General features: G+C 40.2%; 1 protein-coding gene across 24 annotated transcripts in view; it reads right to left on the bottom strand.

Moving 5' to 3' along the window:
* The window catches only part of LOC139940146 (titin-like), a 235,669-nt gene that overhangs the window by 155,598 nt on the left and 64,617 nt on the right, over positions 1 to 15,454 (bottom strand). For 20 of the 24 annotated variants that reach the window (XM_071936406.1, XM_071936421.1, XM_071936416.1 and 17 more), the window contains 19 exons: positions 14,800 to 15,012; positions 14,460 to 14,657; positions 13,920 to 14,093; positions 12,978 to 13,157; positions 12,195 to 12,320; positions 11,191 to 11,379; positions 10,152 to 10,328; positions 9,838 to 9,987; positions 9,196 to 9,318; positions 8,541 to 8,732; positions 7,816 to 7,999; positions 7,097 to 7,341; positions 6,136 to 6,270; positions 4,451 to 4,579; positions 3,282 to 3,383; positions 2,939 to 3,040; positions 2,103 to 2,237; positions 1,190 to 1,313; positions 70 to 291 (listed from right to left, as the gene is read on the bottom strand). In XM_071936406.1, coding sequence (XP_071792507.1) covers positions 70 to 291; positions 1,190 to 1,313; positions 2,103 to 2,237; positions 2,939 to 3,040; positions 3,282 to 3,383; positions 4,451 to 4,579; positions 6,136 to 6,270; positions 7,097 to 7,341; positions 7,816 to 7,999; positions 8,541 to 8,732; positions 9,196 to 9,318; positions 9,838 to 9,987; positions 10,152 to 10,328; positions 11,191 to 11,379; positions 12,195 to 12,320; positions 12,978 to 13,157; positions 13,920 to 14,093; positions 14,460 to 14,657; positions 14,800 to 15,012 — 3,100 coding nt within the window. The remainder of the gene's footprint in view (positions 1 to 69; positions 292 to 1,189; positions 1,314 to 2,102; positions 2,238 to 2,938; positions 3,041 to 3,281; positions 3,384 to 4,450; positions 4,580 to 6,135; positions 6,271 to 7,096; positions 7,342 to 7,815; positions 8,000 to 8,540; positions 8,733 to 9,195; positions 9,319 to 9,837; positions 9,988 to 10,151; positions 10,329 to 11,190; positions 11,380 to 12,194; positions 12,321 to 12,977; positions 13,158 to 13,919; positions 14,094 to 14,459; positions 14,658 to 14,799; positions 15,013 to 15,454) is intronic. The other 4 variants (XM_071936415.1, XM_071936414.1, XM_071936419.1 and 1 more) reach the window with 4 other exon arrangements.

Below are 15,454 nucleotides of genomic sequence, written 5' to 3'. Positions count from 1 at the left end.
AAATCTGTGAACTTTTAATTTTTGTACTGTTCAGAAAGTGTCCAAAGGCTTTAAGAATAAATGACTCACGCATGACAGTCAGCTTTGCCGAGCAGATTGCCTCGCCAACACTGTTGACCGCCTTGCAGACGTACGTCCCCTGCATGTACGGTTTAGCCGGTGTGAAGTTCAGCGTGCAGGAGTCGTCCTCTCCAAACTCCATCTTCATCTCGTGGGTCTCCTCCAGCTGGGCGCCGTCCTTCTCCCAGAAGACATCTGGTTCTGGCTCACCTTTGACGACGCAGTCGAAGGCTGATGGAATAGCAAGAGGTGAAAAGAGGCTGGGATGAGTTGTGTTATATCTAGAATGGCAAGAGGAGTTGTGAAAATACATTCCAGGGGAATACTTTTGAGACGCTGGCAGCAGCAGACATAGCGATCCCATTTTTGCAGCTCTGATCGTCCAGAAGTCTCCCAAGTCTTCTGAGTGTTTCAGCAGTTCAAAACAAGTTTAATTGGTCCGTAACTATTGCTGAAAATGGGCCTTTACCATTTGGCAGCAATCTTGTTTTACTCGCATTCAATAAGTATAACCAAAAGGAGGCTGGCAAGAAAACAGTCTGGCCCCTTTCAATGTAAAAAGAGTCGGTTCTATCCATAGAGTTATATATAAGAACTAGAGGGCGCACTGGTGATGCTGCTTGCACAAACGTGACGGGACCGCAAGATGACAAGCGCGCCATTCTGTACGCGCGTTGAATATGAAATACACGTTTGAGTTTAGTTTATTGAACGCTCACACGATGCTGTTTGTTTAACTTACAAAATGGCCGCACAAACACACGCTGTGAGATGGCTGTTTTGTCAACTTAGAAAATGGCCGCCCGCGCGCATGCCGGGGCGCGTATATAGGCCAGTGCGCCCTCTAGTTCTTATATATAACTCTATGGTTCTATCAGTGTTACAGGGAACATATCTGACAATGACATACATGTAGCAGGCCATCCTCTCTTGCCATGGTCTTAGCCTTGGTGCACCTTCAAAAGTTTCCCATAGACTGTTATATTTTCCAATGGAAGTGCCCTTCTCAAAGATGAAATTTCAGGCCTGACAGAGTGATGATGGTTTTGATCTTTGTCAAAGGTCCTGTAATTGTTAGATTCTGACTTTGGCAAGATTTCTATGATTATTTTATCACTCTCATACTCACTGGCAAATCGTCCTTCTTTGACGCTACTGTCACGTGTGATTCTTGTGAAGTACGGCAGGGTCTCTCGTGGCTTGACTTCTTGTACCTCCGGAGCTGGGAACTTCTTGCCATATTTGGGTTTTGTCTGTAGCAAAACAGATAACGACAGAATAGCGCAATCATAATAACTTCAAATAATGAAATCCCCGTAGAAAGATTTTGTGGCCGTCTAACAGGAATTCTGCAAGAACAGCTACCATTTGCAGGGTTAATGCAAATATTCTGCGAAAGCCGCGCGAGTAAGGAATGTGAAGTGGGCACACCGACAAACAACTATCCTTTGAAACACCTATAAAGCACAGCATAAAAACTGTCTGCTACCCTATGTGCTAATTTGTTGCTTACACTAAGACGATGAGCCAGGAAGTTGGCCCACTATAGTAGGCTTTAGCAAATATATATTTCTTAAAAAATACAGAATAGTTCTTGTGTGTACACATGTATACATAAAGTATGAAGCCCAAATGTCACTTTCACAATCATAAATCATAAAGCAAGACTGCAAAACAAAATTTTCATAATTTTTTACCAAGTGAGAAAATAGAATTGGCTGTTGCAAACTGCTTACCAACCGCAAAAGGAACTATGGTATAGGCCTAAATGTAAAAAATAGTTTTCAACCTAGCAGAGTCTTTCTCGAAGGAGTAAGACTCTGCTATGGTCAAGAAAGACTCTGCCTTCGAGAAAGACTCTGTTAAGGTTGAAACGTCAAGCCATAACTATTTTTTGCAATTTTTTACTAATGTAAAACTCCAAACTAGCTACAATTGCAATGACAATGAAGTGGAAACGAAAAACAGCCGAGACAGTGAACTCAGTGCCTTATAAATGGTATCAAGTTTGACATTTAACCTATGACCTCATGAGAACCTACCTCAGGTAATACGACAATATGTAAAAGATGGTCATATTCCTCTTCAGGTTCATTCATGTCCTGATCATGGTCGAGACCGTTAGAGGGTCGGCCATTTTGGGTGGGTTGCTCATAATCAGACTCAGGCGAGGCCAGCTGGGAGGGGGTTAGGATTGAATGGATGAGGGTAGGAGGTCAAAGGTTAGAGAGGTATCACATGCAATGGAGAGCTGGGCTGCTTGATAGCATAAAGCCCTGTTCATACTTCCTGTGAATGCGAATTTTGACATCATAAATTCGCAACAAATAACAGTTGAAATGTGCTGAGCTCCTTCGAAACATCCGCTGCAGAAACACCATGTGACGTTGAAATTCCCTTCGCGATCTCGCATTCGCAGGAAGTATGAACCGGGCCCAAGGCCGGAAAACCATGCAAAGTTTAAAATCCTAAGATGTCTAAAATGACAAATGCATATTTAAATTAAAGTAAATCTAAGTGGACCATTAATCTAATGGGTTTGCTAGCTAGACTTTTTCTTTACATGCTTAGCACATTACTCATGCATGCATGCATGCTAAAATTAGGTAACTATTTTTTATTGGTCAACTTAAAGACAGGATCATTCAACCAGAAAGAAAGAGGGATTAAGTTCAAATGAACAAGTGTATTATAAAATATAAAAATGCTCACAACAAGCAAATATTCAACATGAATTCATTCATTCCAGAAAGTATTTATGAATTTGAAATTGCCTACTCAAGATTACACAAATGGAAAGGTGAAGAAAACCCCCACACACAACAAAGTTTTGAATAATCAGAGAGCATCAGGGAAGTTCACACACTGTAGCACCTACCTCATCAACAGCTGCATCAAGCTCACTCAGATCCAACTGTGCAAAGGGAGGGTTCAGTTCAGCCTTGGGCAGGGGCTCCTCAAACACTACAGGCGGGGAAGACTGGGAACAGGGAGGAAAACAATGGACACAAACATGATGCCATGCAACACAGATTAAAGCCCGGTTCATACTTCCCGCAAATGCGAATGCGAAATGGATTTCGACAGCACATGTCTGTTTTCGCTGCAGCTATATCGCAAATGTTGAGCACAAGTCAACCGTTGTGAATTTGCATTCGTATTCGCAGGAAGTATGAACCGGCTTCAGTATCAGGGAAGCTCAATGACACTGTAGCACCTACCTCATCAACAGCTGCATCAAGCTCACTCAGATCCAACTGTGCAAAGGAAGGGTTCAGTTCAGCCTTGGACAGGGGCTCCTCAAACACTACGGGCGGGGAAGACTAAGAAGGGGGGGAAACAACGGACACTAGGTAGATGCCATGCAATACAGATTATAGCCGTGTCTGAGGTGGCGGCTAGGGCTACGGCTGGATCAGCGCATCATTATGTGTTGAAGTATAGGACATCCTTAGCAACAGTCCTAGCCGTAGCTGTAGCCGCTAACTCGATACAGTCAAAGGGGGGGGGGCTGGCTTGGATAAGGGTTTCATACTCATGACTGAATTTGATGGAGCTGCTGCAGCATAAAATAGTGTCCAACAAATTTATGACACGGAAAACAAAATTAAGGAAAACCACTAAACATTTTGGCTGTTAGCATGGTTAGCCTGTCATTTTTTTTTTTTAAGTACATTTTTTTTAAACCTTTCAAATATGCAGTTCTATGAACTTGATCCGGGCCCAATTCCATGGAACAACTCACGGCGGAATTCTGTGCTGACTTTGCCTCGTAAAGAGAGTGATTGGCCATGAACACAGAATTCCAAGATAAGCGGTGCCATGAAATTGGGCCCTGTTTAGAACATTTTGGTTTTAATGGAAGGTTTGAAGTATGCATGGGCAAAAAGGATGCTTAACATTATCACTGCCCCTTAGCTCAGTAAATTGTACAATTGCTGATAATATTGCAATTTCAGTGATAACAATTATTTGCACTCTTCCCATTAAGAGATATAAACAAGAAATTGAGTGTTTTAGACAACAGAAAGGCTCAGCATGCGATGAATGGGTCCGAATTCTACACATCAGGTCCAACATTTCTAACTTGGGCAAACTTGCTTATCGTATGTGTTAGCCTGCAACTAAAGAAAAACATTTTGATGTCTTTGGTTTCTCTCAAAATGACGACAATCCGGACAAATTGTCTTTCAGCTTGATACCATTATCAAGTTAACGATTATCAACAGAATTTGAAGAGAAAAAAAACCTGTACATCAACTTGGACACACAGCATGAAATAAGAAACTTTTACAGAAATATTAGTCAAAAGCGTACAGACCATCTAAGTTATAGCACATATCAAAGAGCAAAGGGAGGAGGTTAAAGCCATTTTGCTAATCATACAAACCTGGACTGGGTCGACAGCCTGCATGGTTATAAGCTCTCCATCATCACCTAGCTGGGAGGGGAGGGGTTCAAATGACGGCAGGTCATCTGCAGCTAATAGCAGCTCTTCAAACACCGAGGGTTTGCAGGACTAAAGGGAAGAGGGTTAGGGTACAGGATTGGTGGGCGTTACTGCTATTTAGCTAAGGCCAGCTGCGCATCCAGAGATTCAAAGCTTACAGGTGTAGATGCCCTTGCCCCCATCACAAACAGAAACTAGTTCTTGAAACTACAAATCTGCAATGGTTTTTTTCCCCTCCTTGTTTTTATGTGTTTGGATTTTCAATGTTGCCTTCTAAATAACCCAATTGTTTGTCCAATCAAAAATTGGTTTCTCAGCACCTGACTATGATTGTCAGTTCTTTCACTTTTTCAAATTTTGAAGGGCTTTTTTCTCGTACAAAACTTAATGCTATGACGATTTTTCAAGGCGGGGCTAGATGCGACGGAGTAAACACGCACCCCTTAAAAATTGACGTACACTGTTGGAAGTTGAAAACATCTTCAACAATGGGTTCAAGTAAATATTGTATGTCAGTGTAAAGGTGTTAAACTGTGGCCATCATGTGCGCTACTCTGGATGCACAACTAGCAAGCAGTTTAATTTGCATGCAAGAAATATAAAAAGCCTGGGCACTTTTTTTTTAACAATAAAGCAAAAAAAAAGGAAGTTAACAAGTACCTCTACAAAGATGGTTAATGATTGGTCTATGGCTAAATGTTAAACACGCTGCACTTATATGCAAAACCTCACCCACTGAAAAAGTTTGCACAGCTAATTTGAGTAGATGAAATTATTTTGTAAGGGCTTCCATTTGAAGCATAGTATGAAAGTTATTTTTGAATTGCACTCCGTTTGACATTAAAAACTGTAGGAAATGATTGCAATAAACTAATGTTTGTTTTCTTGAGACCAATGTCATACCTTCCCTTTTAAATTCAAACTGCACAGGAAGCTTTAAAGCAACATATGTGATTCCACTCCTTAACAAAAGCACTCATTTTTGACAATCAACACAAGTCGAATATACACTAAAAAGACGACTTAGGTGTTTTCAATTTCAAAGAAAAACTCTCACAACTGACAACAAATAACTTGTTATACATCGCTCACAACCACAGGTCTCAGACGTATTTCCGGCAAAACCTCAACACATACAGGGTGTATAGGAATTAACTCAATGCAAACATCAGGCATTTAAAGGTAAGAGAAGGGCACTAGCATTATTTGCAAGGGTTGCTACAGAAAGGGGCTTAAACTTGCTGGGAGTCTATTAAAGGCACTGGACACCTTTGGCAATTGTCAAAGACCAGTATTCTCACTGGGTGTATACCGACATATGCATAAAATAACAAACCTGGGAAAATTTTGACTCAATTGGTCATCAATGTTCCAAGAGAATGATGAAAGACAAAACACCCTTGTAGCACAAGATTGTGTGCTTTCAGATGCCTAATTAAAGTAAGTTTTGATGCTAACAATTATTTTGAGTAATTACCAATAGTGTCCAGTGCCTTTAACCATTAAAAAGCCTTAACCACCGCTTCTCCTTCACCCACTCTTACCTTGTGCTAATTCACTCTTCCGATACCCATTCTTACATTCATGAATAATAATCTATAATACTTATTTTGAAGCCTGCATACCTCAACTGGTCCAATGCTTTCTTTGACAATGACCTCATCATCTTGAGGTTCACGTAGGGCATCAAGGTTCAGATCGTAGGACGGCTTATGCTCTGACTTAGCCAAGGGCTTCTCAACTACGGGTGGTTTGGAAAGCTACGGGAAGGAACCATGCAGGACATTGGTATAGGAGGAATCATTGACAGAAATTGGGAGTTTTGTATATTTTCTTTCAAGTTTGAAGTGGTTTACCTTATAGATGGATTGCACATGACATCATTGACCACCATCATTGATGAAACGTGCACATAAAAGGGTATCATTGGCTGAGAGTTAAACGCAAAGCGTACACCAGGCACTTTTCTATTGTTTATCATCAAATATGGCGGTCGATAGTGCTTTGTGCATTCCATATATCGCTACTATCTATGAGGAAATACCCAATGAATTTGTTACATTTAAAACTGGCAAAAGCTGGGGCAGTTATTTCAAGGTATGTGCCATGATAATAACTCGATCGACAATATTTATACTTGTCACAACTGACTGGCACCCTTCAACAAAGCCAATAACAAAATAGGAAAACTGCCAACATTAGGGCTAGCTAGCTCTGTTGGAAGAGCACCTGCATGTTAATCTGGTGGTTGCAGGTTCAAATCCCACTCTATTCAGCTTTTTCTTTGCCAACCCCCGAAATAGAATGAGAAATAATCTAAAAATCCAACTCAGTACCAACATGAGACTTTCAGGTACGCAATGTAGCAGCAGACTTTAACAGGTAAATCTAACTGGTCATGGAAATAGGCTCAGAACTACAAAACAATGGAAGATTATGCTGGAAGCCTGCTGGCACCTACATGTACCAATTTGTGTCATCCAATGGGTCTACAAAGCATGCAATGTTCTGTTTGACAGGGGTCATATAAAGGAACTGTGCATTAGACCAGGATTCTCAAACCATTTAACTGATAAAACTCCTCACCTCAACATTTCCAAAGGAAGTCTTGAGTACTGATGGAGGCAGAGGCACAGCTTCCTTCGCCCTCCGCTCTTCCTCAGCTTTCCTTTGATTCTCCGCTGCTTCCCTCTTCCTTTTCTTCTTGTCTTCCTCCAGGCGGTCGGCAAGATGGAACAGCTCGTCATTCTTGTTCTGGAAGGCCGACGCTAGTCGTTTGTTCTCAAGGTAGAGATTATTCAATTGGCTCACGAATACTGGTGAATTAGGGCCTAGGGAAACAAGGCAAAACAAAATTCAGAATATGAATGTCCAAAATTGTTCACACCTGTCCGTTGCTACCAGAACCTAAGAACAGTTTACAACTCTTCAAATTTCAGTACATATTGCTTGATATATCTAGTGTGTCACTCGCGAGCGGTCAGGTAAACTGGAGTTAAAGCTCTAATGTTTCTGATCAGCAAAGTGTTGTTTCAAGACCTCGTCTAGACACTCGTGTCCTTAAGTGAGACACTTCCATCATCCATTTACAGTTGTTTTGACAAAATGGCTGTTAAGGGCTCATCAGTATTCTTAAAACAATGTTCACATACAGGTCTCACTGAAATGTATAGTGCACAATACGCAAGCTCCAGACTGTTATAATAAGAGTGGGTTCTGGACTGCTCTCAGGACTGCTCTAAAAAAGAAATAGGATACATGTATACCAAATGGAAGTTCCAGACAATTTATCTAGGGACACTAACCGTAGAGTTCTCTTGCTATGTCATTGAGTTTCTGCAGTCTGGCCTTCTGGGGTTTGTCTCCTTTCTCTAAGAACTCATCCACCTCATCCATCAGCTGGTGGGCTTCTTCCTCAGTCTGGCAGAGGGGGACCCTACGACCGATGGCCAATAGTATCTCATTACCCTTGTTCTGCCACTCCACGGTCTACATGATATGAGAAAGACAGAAAAATCTTAATAACAAATCTACAATTCTACAAATCTACAAAAAGTTTGTTGCGGTACCCGCTGCCAAAACATAGGATTCGAACTGCCTCTAGCTACCGGGCAACCTCGGTAGTCTAGTTGGTAAGACACTGCTCTAGAATTGCAAGGGTCGTGGGTTCCACCCGACTAACATGCCTGTGATATTTTTTCACAGGACTCGGGAAGTACTGAGTATACAGAGCTAACACACATCCGTGTATGGGTAAAAACCAAAATTAATAGTCTTCCAGAGGTTTTTTAACAGGCTGAAATGTCAGAACAATTCAAAACCCAGGTGAAAACATGTCCGTTAACTTTGTACCACTGTTAATTTTCCCTTCACAGTGCTTATGGCCCTCACGATGATACTATGCGCTAGATGTTTTAAAAAATTTTTTTTTAATTATTGTTATTATTATTATGTAAATGCAGATGAGACATCTTTAAACCAAGACTAAACAACAAGATGAAAAGCTAAACCTTTTGGAGGCGTCACTCACCGTTTTATACAACCTTTGGAACTCAATTGCCAGTAGGAGTTTCTCTCGATGGTCATCCATGTCTACATTCAGCGTATTCCACTGCCTGCTCAACTGATCCATGTCATGTCGGATGGTAGGAGACTCTGGGGGATTCTGCCTCAGGATGACGTTAGCCGAGCTGATGAACGACTTGAGTTCATGCTCTACAGGCTGTGAAGTCAATAAAGTCAAGATTTGGTTTTCAAATATGAAGGTTTGCCAAGAATACTGCTCACTTTTGGTGATCACCGCTATAAACAAGTTTTACCTTGGGGCTGCGACTCTCAAATGTTTGCATGATATTTGGCCCTCAGAAATCAAAGTAGAAACAGGTTAAAGGGCTGATCTGTACGATACACAAAGTGTAGGCTTCAATATTTTATTACAATTTTCGAGATTTTCCCAAGGGCAACAAAATCGGAAATCGGACTAAAGGAGAAAGAATATCATGCCTGCAAATGATATTGACTCTAATAAGTATATTAGGTTTATTGAGTGTCGTATCATATATTTTATAATAAAACAATCCAGAGAATTTTTTAGGCTATTTGACAGTAATTTTCAAGATTTTTCTAAAGGCCCAAAAATCAGAAATCAGACTAAAGTAGGAAGCATATCATGCCTGCATACTCACCTCAACCTGTGCCCTCCAGTCGTCAAATCTACGGAGGTTGACAATCGCTGCTTCCTCAGTGTCCCCATAGTCACCCTGCATGGCTTTCAGGTCCTTCTGAGCTTGGGAAAGGGTCTTGGTAAGCTGTGACAGACACCATAAATGAAAATGGTTTTGAGGGTTATTTGATTAGTGTCAGTCAAAAACAGTTTAACTTAACTCTCGTTGTCACTGTGCAATCTGTTTAACTAGATGATTTTGTGGTTTGATGTTCAGAGATTAGTTACTTGCAATTATTTATAAAGTTATGGTTACAAAAATCTCAAAACCAGAACATTTTAAAGAATATTTGATTTCTGATATTTGTTCAATGTAACATCAATGAAAGTGGATTGTCCATCAGTTGCTTCATTTTGAAGCCCCATATATTTTGCAAACCTTTGGATAATTCCCAGTGAAAATACAATTGCTATTTAATTCAGACATTTACTCTGATGATGGAATCATCTTTGAACCTGAAGTAGGTAACTTAGGCCCTGTCTTAACCAAGTGCCTTCAGTAACACTGTGACCTTTTGGCTGTAGCGACAACATTAAAGACTAGGCCTTTCCAGCAATCCAGCTGTAGCTACTGCCAAAGCCATCACTAAAGACCCACCCTTACCTCAGATTTATGGAGTTGCAGTTCAGAGAGACCCTTGGAGTTGTCAAGCTTTCTCTTCTGTTGTTCCAGATTGGTGAACAGTCGATCTTTCCTCATGCCGGTCTTGTGGAGGGCCAGCTCAATGTCAGCCTTGGAGACAAACACTGGATCCTGGATACATATTTCAAAGCAGTATGATTAGCCTTCAAATAAAGACTCTCTGGGTCACAAGCTTCGTCAATTTTAATAAAATTCAACTCCAATGTGTAGCAAATCCCAATCCAACAAAATCAAACGAAATTTGGGGGCAGATAGAAATACAAACTTGAACTTACAATCTTCTGGATTCCGACGATCACGCCTTCTCCCTTCTGTACCACCTTGTCGAACTTGTCATCTACATCTTTCTTCTGGTCTTCCAACCTCTTGAGACGGATGCTTGCCTCCGAGACCTTCGTAGGAGTGAAAGGAACTTGCAGCTCCTTCTCTGCATCATCCATGGTTTTATTCAACTGCAAGGCAATCAAGAGTTTGCATATTGATAACTGAACTGTCCAAATCGCAAAGTGTTCAACAGCTTAAAGCGGTCGTCTCACACAAAAAAAGTGTAAAACTAATAAACTGAGGTTGATATTGAAGGGACATGAACAATGTTGAAAATAGATAGAAAGTCCCTCTTTGTGTAGAGATCAGGCATAATATTTGGTCTAAAGAAAAAAGGTTGACCTACTTGTACACATGGTGTAAGTTTTGGAATAATTTTCAGGCTACTTAATAGTTTTAAAAAAATCAGTTTTTTCCATAGGTCATACAAATTGGAAATCAGACTAAAGTAGGAAGAATACCATGCCCGAGAGGTAAATCCATATTATTTCAAAATGTTAAATTGTAGAGGTTTGCAGATTCTCTACATCATTTCAATTAAGTATTTGATGGTTTATTTCATAACAATGCCTAGTCTTTCATCTCTGTGATGGCAATTACGCATCTTTACAGAAAGTATGTGAGGTGCAGGGAGACCGAGGAAAAATCCTGATAAGTCACGTGCCTGAAGTAAAGGTAAAGATGTTGACTGCTGGATTGACAGAGCTGCGAACATTTGCATCTTGCAATCAGGGACATTTCGTACAACAAACAGGGAGCTGCTGTGAATTATATTCAATATAATATGGAAGAATTTCCATAGTCAGGGAGATTGTCAATTTTTTTTCATCAGAACATGGAAAGATTGGTATAATTTGGGGAGGTTTCTACAAAATCAAGGAGGGTTGGCAGCTCTGGATTGAGTAAAAAAAATCGTTCTGTCATCAAATTTGAATTTTAAAAATTACTGCAGTGTAAGAAGAAGCACGTCTAGAAAAAAAACAAATTTACCTTGTTGTCATCATCATAGAAGCCCACAGTCATCCTTAGCAGTGTACGATATTTCCCAGTTCGGTCCATGAAGTGATGATACAGCTTAGAGAGGTCATCCATAAGATGTTCCCGACCGCCCTTCGTATTCCCTTTCTGGCCCAGGGAGTCAGCCGTCGTAATGCAGTCTTGCAGCTCATCACCAACTCTCTAAATTTATGATCAAGGATGGATAGTTAGTCCTTCAGAAGTCCTACCAGTCACAGGCCTGTATGCTTCATTTTTGAAAAGGCAAGGGCACCAAGGCATTTTCTCTTTGGCAAAGGGCACCCTATGAGGGAATTGTAAATTTCTACTAGAGCATTTCAAGGGCACCAAGGCAATGGCAAGGGGCAACGGAGGCAATCGCCTCTGTTGCCTCCGTGAAGTATCAGGCCTGCAGTCACTTGTGAATTGAACCAAATAGTTATGACTAAAGGCCATTGCAAAAGGCAGCAGAAGTCAAATTTAAAACCACGCAGTCAAATAAGGTCGTCTTACAATTTGTCAATGTTTCCATGTGAAGGTACCATCACTAAAGAAATAAAAAAATGTCTTGTTTACATGTAGCATCTTACTTTCCCAAAAAGGTTTTACATGAGGAAAAACAAAAAAACATTTATTACAAAATCTGCCACAGGTTTTGCAACTCAGAATTTTCACTGGACCAGAATGTTTTCCACCAGACATAAAATTTGTCCTCCTCCTTCATTTTTGCTGAACTTGCATGTCAAGGTTTGGAGTAGGAAAGCATGAGAAAGATTTATTGGTAAATAGTCAAAGGTGTCTGTTTACAAAATGCTGGACAGCAGGATTTGTTACGTTGTAGAATTATTTGCCAGAACTACTGAACAATGGGCAGTGGGGGTTTTGAACTCTGTAATAATCTCCTCTGTTACATAAAGAGCCAGTGGTATTTCTCATCATATCCTTTACTGAGCTATAGTCGTGGAGAGGGGACCGAACTTGACTGGTGATCAACGTACCTTTGCGATGTCTTCAAACTCATCCAATCTTCCGTGCAGTCCCTTTGCATCCTTGGGGTTTCTGCTAAGATCAGAGGCGACTTGTGGGTAGTACTCAGCCTCTGTCCTATGAGCCTTGTCCATGGTCTAAGAGGGTTGGAAAGATCAATCCAAAAATAGTTGTTGACAGCAGCTATGTAAATGTCTGACAGTTTTATAAAGCTCACACACATAAATGCTTAGCAGGGAAAATTTTTACTTAGCATGAACAGGTTACCAGGCAAAATACGTAAATGTTTCTCCAAATGCTATCAACTATCACAAGCTGCTGTAAGCCTCTAACCAATAGTTTTTATTGCCGTTAACTTTAAGAGTAATTACCAAACTAATAAATTCCATTTAAAGACAGTGGACACTTTTGGTAATTGTCAAAGACCAGTCTTCTCTCTTGGTGTACCTCAACATATGCATGAAATAACAAACCTGTGAAAATTTGAGCTCAATTGGTCGTCGAAGTTGCGAGATAATAATGAAAGAAAAAACACCCTTGTCACACGAAGTTGTGTGCGTTTAGATGGTTGATTTCGAGACCTTACGTTCTAAACTTGAGGTCTCGAAATCAAATTCATGGAAAATCACTTCTTTCTCGAAAACTATGTCACTTCAGAGGGAGCCGTTTCTCACAATGTTTTATACTATCAACCTCTCCCCATTACTCGTTACCAAGTGAGGTTTTATGCTGATAATTATTTTGAGTAATTACCAGTAGTGTCCACTGCCTTTAAGGGATATGTTTCACTATACCTGTCTGGCATCTTGTACAAATTTCTGCCACTTGGTCAGGAAGAGTTGGCCTGAGCTGAGGCGTTTGGTCAGCATGTCATACAGGCTGCTCAGATGATTCTTACGCTCATCAAAACTCCTCAGAACGTTGGAGACGTACATCTTGGAGGATGTGATGTCCAGTTCAGGATCGTTTCTTATCTGGAGGATGCAGGGGACAAAATTATATAGTTTTAAGTAAAGCAAAGTCCAATAATTGTTAATGAGAAATATATCAAACAAAAAGAGATTGTCACTTAGTCTTTTTGTTGAAAGTGTTATCTAGTTGTAGCGATTTGTGATGACAGATTTTGTTTGGTTGTTGTCTGTGTCTGGCTGTTGTTTCCATTTTGGGTTTTCTTTTTCTTCCAATTGGGTTTCAGTGCTCGTGTTTGAAATTCAAGAGAATTCAAATATCTTTTGCACTTAGTGTTGTATAAATGCAGGTCTTCATGTATGGAACTAAACAATTTTGTTGGTTTTCTTCATGCATTGAAGTTTTTACAATTTTGATGGGAATTTCGTCAATTTCTAGCAGACAAATATGAATATTTAATTATGCTAGAAGTTTTGTTTAAAAGAGACCCCCCAAAAAAAAAACTTGAGAGAAAGAAACATCTTAAAGGTGTCAATGACTGAGAAAATTGAGAGAAAGTTAAAGCTGGGATGAGATTTGTTGAATAAGAACATTCCTGAAAATTGCTTGCGCCCAGAACCTTTCAGATGTTACAGTTCAGGAGGTTTATAGTATCGGTACATCACCAAAAATACAAAACAACTACAGATTTGAACACAATGTGGACTATTTCCTTTTCTGTTTAGTGACTGCTTTACTTCTTTCAAGAAGATTCAAATGCTCAAGGAGATTTTAAAAACCTTGAGAAATCAGGAAAAATTCTGAGAAATCTGAAGGGGAATACTCACGGATGAGGCCTCAGAGATGAAGTTGTCTCCAGTCTGTTTGAGTTGAGTGTGTATCTCAATGAGGATTCCCCATTTCTCTTGCATAGTCTGTACCGTCTTAGCGGGAATGTCCGGGGCATCCATACTGATGTAACAGTTCAACTGCTCCTCCATGTTCTCCATCGAGTTAGTCAACTGTAAAAAAAAAAAATAGTTAATGGCCTGACCATTCAACCCTAGCAGAGTAAAGTAAAACTGATAAAGTAAAAATTATACACTTTAAGATTCTATGTTTGTCAATGGTCAGTTCAATCACCAAAGCGAACATATTGGATTTGTTTTTAAACTAAAAGTAAACTGAGAAACAGACATACTGAATAATTTTAAATCAAACACTTAATATGCCGTGCATAAGCCAAAATTTCCCGCTAACCACTGAAATGCGCTTGACGTAAGCGCAGAATTCCCTGCCCTGCAAGCGCCGATTTGCTTACGGTAAGCAGAGCCATGAAATTGGGCCCTTATCTTATTATGCAATTCAGCCCAAATGTTGTTACGAACCTGCTTGGTGAGTTTATGGAACTTGATGAGTATCTGAATACAGTGTAGACGTTTGTCTACGCACACCGTCACGCCAGACCAGTGCTGCTGGAGTTTATCACAGCGATTCTGCAGAGCGTTGATCTGGTCGCGATCATGAAGGGTCGGGAACAACTGGGCAGATGTCTTGAAGACTGTGTCAACTTGCTTCGTCCGGTCCTGTAAATGGTACAAAATGAAAAAAAAAGTCTTTAACCCTTTTGATGCACAGATTATATAAATGACTTTAAAAATTAAAAATAGACAGACAAAAAAAATTAACCCAATTATTCACTTTTCCCAACGACCTCTCTTGACCTACCAGTATATCATTCATGAGCCTCTGGTGACCGTCCTGAAAGTCCATACTGGTCTGGAGCTGATCGCCCATGTCAGTACAGGCCGATAGGAAGGTATCGGCCACATTGACCAGCCACTTAACGATGACGGCGTAGTTCTCATCAAAGGTGACCTGGAGTGAGGAACGATGCTGGGCCTCCGGGCTGCATTCTGACTGCAGATGCTCGGACTGAGACTGAATGAATGCAAAACAAAAATAGCCTTTTTATTGCAGAAGTTCTTGATTCTTTAATATTTATTTATTCGTGTTTAATTTGGACTGTTAAGCCTGGTTCATACTTCCTGCGAATGTGAAGCGTATGTTGACGTCACAATGAATAATTCGCGGCAGTTCAATTCTGCTAGAATCACTTGCAAATATTTATGTCATATTTGTTGAGAAACAAATAATCTTATTTCATGTTTGGAGTTTATCACTCAGTGAGCGTTTTATTCATTTTTCTTTTTGCATCGATGTCATGCAAAAATGGGTTATCAGTTTTTCACTATTTTCTCGTGACCCAGATGGCCAATCGATCTCAAACTTCTACAGGTTTCTCAGTTTATGTATAGGGTGTATTACATATACATGTAGTACTTACACTAACAGCAACTGTTTGGTTAGCAAAAACCAATTC

Source organism: Asterias amurensis, chromosome 7 (genome assembly GCF_032118995.1).
Source record: "Asterias amurensis chromosome 7, ASM3211899v1".
In the NCBI taxonomy this organism is placed as follows: Eukaryota; Metazoa; Echinodermata; class Asteroidea; order Forcipulatida; family Asteriidae; genus Asterias; species Asterias amurensis.
This window is presented reverse-complemented; position numbering and strand designations above follow the sequence as displayed.